Source organism: Onthophagus taurus, unplaced genomic scaffold (assembly GCF_036711975.1).
Source record: "Onthophagus taurus isolate NC unplaced genomic scaffold, IU_Otau_3.0 ScKx7SY_16, whole genome shotgun sequence".
In the NCBI taxonomy this organism is placed as follows: domain Eukaryota; kingdom Metazoa; phylum Arthropoda; class Insecta; order Coleoptera; family Scarabaeidae; genus Onthophagus; species Onthophagus taurus.
In genome coordinates, this window is record NW_027248941.1 from 1150861 (window position 1) to 1157439 (window position 6579).

At 31.1% G+C, this 6579-nt stretch overlaps 1 protein-coding gene across 1 annotated transcript; it reads right to left on the reverse strand.

Moving 5' to 3' along the window:
* Window positions 1–533: 533 nt before the first annotated feature.
* Window positions 534–6552, reverse strand: LOC111418188 (Rabphilin). The gene is made up of 8 exons (XM_023050664.2): window positions 6414–6552; window positions 6167–6338; window positions 5978–6116; window positions 2252–2436; window positions 1898–2196; window positions 1612–1847; window positions 1174–1563; window positions 534–1120 (listed from the first exon to the last, which is right to left on the reverse strand). Exons 2-8 carry the CDS (start codon window positions 6235–6237, stop codon window positions 626–628), a joined length of 1815 nt encoding a protein of 604 aa, XP_022906432.2. The 5' UTR covers window positions 6238–6338; window positions 6414–6552; the 3' UTR covers window positions 534–625.
* Between the last annotated feature and the right edge of the window lie 27 nt (window positions 6553–6579).

A 6579-nucleotide genomic window follows, 5' to 3' on the forward strand; every position in this document is an offset into this window, starting at 1 on the left:
GACATTTTTTGATTTTAAGGTTAACTTTTTTATTCTTTAAGATAACCCCATCGAGTTTGGTCTCATTTTAAAGCATTTTTGATTTTATTTAACGAAATCGACTCAAAATCTCATAACAAATTATTTTGACATTTCTTGATTTTAAGGTTAACTTTTTTATTCTTTAAGATAACCCCATCGAGTTTGGTCTCATTTTAAAGCATTTTTAATTTTATTTAACAAAATCGCCTCAAAATCTCATAACAAATTATTTTGACATTTGATATTTTTTGATTTTAAGGTTAACTTTTTTATTCTTTAAGATAACCCCATCGAGTTTGGTCTCATTTTAAAGCATTTTTAATTTTATTTAACGAAATCGACTCAAAATCTCATAACAAATTATTTTGACATTTGACATTTTTTGATTTTAAGGTAAACTTTTTTATTCTTTAAGATAACCCCATCGAGTTTGGTCTCATTTTAAAGCATTTTTAATTTCCTTTAACAAAATCGACGCAAAAATAAAAAAAAAAATAATTTCAACATCCCAAAACATTTTAAAGCATTTTTATTCGCATCACCTTAATACAAAAGTACATCAAACAGATAAAATGGTCCAATTTAAACAATTCATTCCTCCAATTCAATCCCCGATCGGATCCTCAGTCAAATAATGCCACCGTTCCTGTTTATGATCGGGGTACCTTATCATATCAAGCCAATGTTTCAATCTTTGCCCCTTCGACCCCATCCCCCCCAACACCAACCCCCCCAAATAATCATTACTTTTCCCGTAATCTTTATCCCAAACCGCAATGTGGAGACTTTGCGTCGATAACTCCGTTGGGCGAGTTTCAAACGCGAATTCCTCGTTGAAGATAGGGTTCAATTCTTTCCATTTAATTGAGGTTTTATGCTTCCTGTGGTGGGGATCGGGTCTTAATAATAATTTAACGAAAGGATCTGAGTATCCGTTATTATCCATTGGGAGCAAATTTTCGCAGCGACAAACTGTGACTAAAAGGGCCCTTCTTTTCGTGTTATAACACAAAGATAACAAAATCCTCCCTCTCGCGAATAAATCTTCAATCCAATGAGTTAATTCGGGCGAAGCGGTTTTTTCTAAAGGAACTGTTAACTAAGTTAACAAAAAAAATTAATTAGTTAATTAATCAATTAGAAATAACTTACATAAATAGTATTTTGAATCCGTAATTTCGCCAAATTAATCCGCGTCTCCCCCAGATAATCATGCCCGTATTTATCATCGTCTAAGACTAAGATGTACAAGTATTTTTTGACCAAATCCTCCTCAGAGAGGTTATAAAACGTTAAGTTTTCGTTAAACTCGGGGTTTCTCGTTTTATGGACCGTCTTGGTTCTTAATCTGGTCGATTCTTTTTCGTTGGGTAAAATGTTGAGTTTGCAAAATGGGTCGGCCAATCCGTTAATGTCCATGGCTTCAAGATTTTTCGCGCGGTAAACGGTGCAGTGCAAAATATAGCTCATTGGGTCGTAATTAAGAGATAACTCGATTAACCCCATCGAAGCATCCAAAGGTTTATGCTCCTCAATGGGATTCTAAAAAATTTTACTCAAAAAAAAGCAAAATTTAATAAAATAACTCACCTTAAATATGCTACTTGTTACGCTACAAGCCCCAGGTGAGACTCTATCTTCGCTTTTAGCATCCGAATTCCAATTCCAATCAGAAATCGTTCTACTCGCCAAAGAATCCCTCCGAGACAACTCAGAACTCTCCCCAGAAGCTAATTCTAACTTAAAATCGTCTTCTTTTTCTAAGGTGAAGATCACAGCTTCTTTTTGGTTCTCTTTATCATCTTGGAATGTAATCTCTTGGGCATCTTAAACCAAAATTTGACCCAAATTTGATTTAATCTAACTTTAAACTCACCGTGGGTACTCTCAGTGCTTGAGTTTCTTCGCTCGATTTTCGGCCAAAAAGGTCTCTCCTCATCCGAACTGCTATCGTCTTTGAATCGCTTCTTCGAGCGCTTACTGCTGTTGCAACTCCGATTAAAACGGAGCGGAGGCGCGATTTGACTCGGCAAAACGTACTTGGGCAAAGCCTTAAAGAACCAAGCCCCCGATTTCTTCCAAATCTCCCGAGATTCGGCGCAAATCATGCAAAGCCAACGATCCTTAGAATTCGCAAAATATAGAGTTGATTTTGTCGCGAAAGGATTCGAATTTCTAAATCAAAAAAGTAAACATACAAAATTTTTTTAATCTAATTTTTTTTAATTACCTTCGGGTCTTATTCGGAGACGCGTTAATCGCGCATTTAATGCAGACCAATTTTCGGCAATCGATGCAGACGAATTTTTGCGTTATAAACACCCCGAAACCATCCCCGCATAACAAACACTGATTCGGGTCTCGTCCCAAAGCGTTTCTGCGCAAATTTTCGAATTTCTCGACCAACTTTCCGACCTGAAATTGATAAAATCGCGTTCGGAATGGAAAATCCGTTGAAATGAGTACCAACAAAGTGGGGTTATCTCAAAAAATAAAAACCGGAAGTACGACAATCGTAGGCGATTTCGCTAAATTCGTAATCTTGATTAAAAATGCTTCAAAATGAGCCCAAACACGACTAGTTTATCTTAAAAAACATGAAAGTTACGAAAATGTTATTAATTTCAAAATGGCGGATTTTCGATTTATTTTAATCGCCATTTTGGCAGTTTTTAAGATAAAGTGGTCGTGTTTGGGCTCATTTTAATGAATTTTTCATTCTCTCTAAGTTTGCGTTAATCAAATTATTTTTTAAAAAATAATAATGAATAATATTTTCAAAATGGCGGATTTTCGATTTACTTTAATCGCCATTTTGGAATTTTTTAAATAAAGTGGTCGTGCTTGGGCTCATTTTAAAGGATTTTTCATTCTCTCTAAGTTTGCGTTAATCAAATTTGATTTTTTTTAAATAATAAGTGACAATTTCAAAATGGCGGACTGTTTTTTTAATTTTTACTCTCAACATAGGAAATTCTTTATCTTGATTAGAAATTCTTTGAAATGGGTCATAGCCATAAGGTTGATTTAAAAAATAAAAAACCGGAAGTGGATCAATAAACAATCGACGATCGTTTTTTTTTTGATATTATGGATACTAAATTCGTAATCTTGATTAAAAGTGCTATAAAATGAGTCCAAACACGACTAATTTATCTCAAAAAACATGAAAGTTACGAAAATGTTATTAATTTCAAAATGGCGGATTTTCGATTTATTTTAATCGCCATTTTGGCAGTTTTTAAGATAAAGTGGTCGTGTTTGGGCTCATTTTAAAGGATTTTTCATTCTCTCTAAGTTTGCGTTAATCAAATTATTTTTTTAAAAATAATAATGAATAATATTTTCAAAATGGCGGATTTTCGATTTACTTTAATCGCCATTTTGGTAGTTTTTAAGATAAAGTGGTCGAGTTTGGGCTCATTTTAAAAGATTTTTCATTCTCTCTAAGTTTGCGTTAATCAAATTTGATTTTTTTAAATAATAAATGACAATTTCAAAATGGCGGACTGTGAATTTTTTTTTTACTCTCAACATAGGAAATTCTTTATCTTGATTAGAAATTCTTTGAAATGGGTCATAGCCATAAGGTTGATTTAAAAAATAAAAAACCGGAAGTGGATCAATAAACAATAGACGATCTTTTTTTTTTTGGTATTATGGATACTAAATTCGTAATCTTGATTAAAAGTGCTATAAAATGAGTCCAAACACGACTAATTTATCTCAAAAAACATAAAAGTTACGAAAATGTCATTAATTTCAAAATGGCGGATTTTTTTATTTATTTTTAATGCCATTTTGACAGTTTTTAAGATAAAGTGGTCGTGTTTGGGCTCATTTTAAAAGATTTTTCATTCTCTCTAAGTTTGCGTTAATCAAATTTGATTTTTTTTAAATAATAAATGACAATTTCAAAATGGCGGACTGTGAATTTTTTTTTTACTCTCAACATAGGAAATTCTTTATCTTGATTAGAAATTCTTTGAAATGGGTCAAAGCAATAAGGTTGATTTAAAAAATAAAAAACCGGAAGTGGATCAATAAACAATAGACGATCGTTTTTTTTTTGATATTATGGATACTAAATTCGTAATCTTGATTAAAAATGCTTGAAAATGAGCCCAAACTTGACTACTTTATCTTCAAAAACATAAAAGTTACGAAAATGTCATTAATTTCAAAATGGCGGATTTTTTAATTTATTTTTAATGCCATTTTGACAGTTTTTAAGATAAAGTGGTCCTGTTTGGGCTCATTTTAAAGGATTTCTCATTCTCTCTAAGTTTGCGTTAATCAAATTTGATTTTTTTTTAATAATAAATGACAATTTCAAAATGGCGGACTGTTTTTTTAATTTTTACTCTCAACATAGGAAATTCTTTATCTTGATTAGAAATTCTTTGAAATGGGTCAAAGCAATAAGGTTGATTTAAAAAATAAAAAACCGGAAGTGGATCAATAAACAATAGACGATCGTTTTTTTTTTGATATTATGGATACTAAATTCGTAATCTTGATTAAAAATGCTTGAAAATGAGCCCAAACTTGACTACTTTATCTTCAAAAACATAAAAGTTACGAAAATGTCATTAATTTCAAAATGGCGGATTTTTTTATTTATTTTTAATGCCATTTTGACAGTTTTTAAGATAAAGTGGTCGTGTTTGGGCTCATTTTAAAGGATTTTTCATTCTTTCTAAGTTTGCGTTCATAAAATTTGATTTTTATAGAATAATAATAAATAATAATTTCAAAATGGCGGGTTATAAATTTTTATTCCCAACATAAGAAATTTTTTATCTAGATTAGAAATTCTTTAAAATGGGTGAAAGGAATAAGGTTGATTTAAAGAATAAAAAACCGGAAGTGGATCAATAAACAGTCGACGATCGTTTTTTTTGATATTATGGATACTAAATTCGTAATCTTGATCAAAAATGTTATAAAATGAGTCCAAACACGACTAATTTATCTCAAAAAACATAAAAGTTACGAAAATGTCATTAATTTCAAAATGGCGGATTTTCTATGTGTTTTTAACGCCATTTTGGCAGTTTTTAAGATAAAGTGGTCGTGTTTGGGCTCATTTTAAAGCATTCTTCATTTCGTTTACGTTAAAACAATAAAAATTTAATTTTTTAAAAAATAATATCCTCTTTTTTCGGTGAATCTAATAATTTCAAAATGGCCGATCATAAATTTTCTTAATCTCGATTAAAAATCCTTTAATATTAACCCCAACACGACCCGTTTACCTCCAAAATTAAATTCAAAATGGCGGAATGACAGTTTATTTCAATTTAGAAGTTTTTAAGATAAATTAGACACGTTTCGAAACAGTTTTCGTTATCTATTTGATGATAACGATAAAAATGAGTATAAATTTATTTTTAATAAATTAATTCTTCGCCTAAATTATTTAAAAAAAAACAAAAGCTATCTAAATAAGGTTTATTTCGAAGTAATCGATCGCGAATTCTTAATCCCGGTTAAAAATCCTTTGAAATGAGCCCAAACACGACTGGTTTATCTTCAAAAATAAAAATCATCGATTTACGTTGAAATTCAAAATGGCGGAATGACATTTTATTTCATTTTGAGCGATTTTTAAGATATTAAGATAAAATAGTCGTGTTTGGGCTCATTTTAAAGCATTTTTCATTTCACATTCGTTAATGTTGATAAAAATTAAAAATGTTTTGATTAATTTCAAAATGGCGGATTTAAATTTTTTTCACTTCGTCGGTTTTTGCGTCAAAGTAGTCGTGTTTGGGCTCATTTTAAAGCATTTTTCATTTTATATTCGTCGGTGTTAAATTTTTTTCAAAATGGCGGATTTTTTTTTTGAACTTTTTTGGTTTTTCTCCAAAAATGGTCGTGTTTGGGCTCATTTTAAAGCGTTTTCAACGCAGATTTCGATTTTTGATGAATTAATTAAAAATTTTTGACTCACCCTTTCTTGTTCTAATTGATCGACTTTTTCGGCCCGTTTAATAACGTCTATTATGACGGCTTGTTCGTCTTCTCGGAGGTTGTTGGAGGGTTGATTATAACCGACGCAAGCTGTTTTGACGCTCCATCCCGTTTTTAATCTTAAAAGCAATTAATTTTTAATCGAAATTTTTGGTTTAAATTTACTTACTTCGCCCTTAACGCGAGTTGTCTATCGTTTGGGCAAACAAATCTGCTCGTTGCGTCCGGGGAATAATCCATTTTTTTAGTTTAATTTTAACATATGGCGAATTTAAATCTGATAAGATCCAAAAACACGGTTTATTAATAATGTTAAGCGGCGATTACATCTGTTTGGATCGCTGATATGGAAATAGATAATAAATGAGTAATTTTGGCTAAAAAAATTATTTATTTATTAATTTTTTTTGACTTACTTTGTAAAAATTTATTTTTGAGCGTTAAAAAACTTTTTCTTGTCCAATCTTGTCTTTTAATACTTGATGAATGTGGTGATGTTGGGAACGAACTGAAGCCTGTTGCTTCAGCGTTTTGCTTTCATGGACTCTCCTCGTTTCGCGATCGATAAATACGAACGAGGCG

Bases quoted from the DNA above. Each gene is read 5' to 3' on its own strand.
- LOC111418188 (XM_023050664.2), bottom strand. From the start codon at position 6,237: ATGGATTATTCCCCGGACGCAACGAGCAGATTTGTTTGCCCAAACGAT. The intron at 2,197-2,251 runs GTAATTAAAAAA...TTTTTGATTTAG, and splicing joins TCTCCGAATAAGACCCGAAG to AAATTCGAATCCTTTCGCGA. The intron at 1,848-1,897 runs GTGAGTTTAAAG...TTTTGGTTTAAG, and splicing joins AAGCACTGAGAGTACCCACG to ATGCCCAAGAGATTACATTC.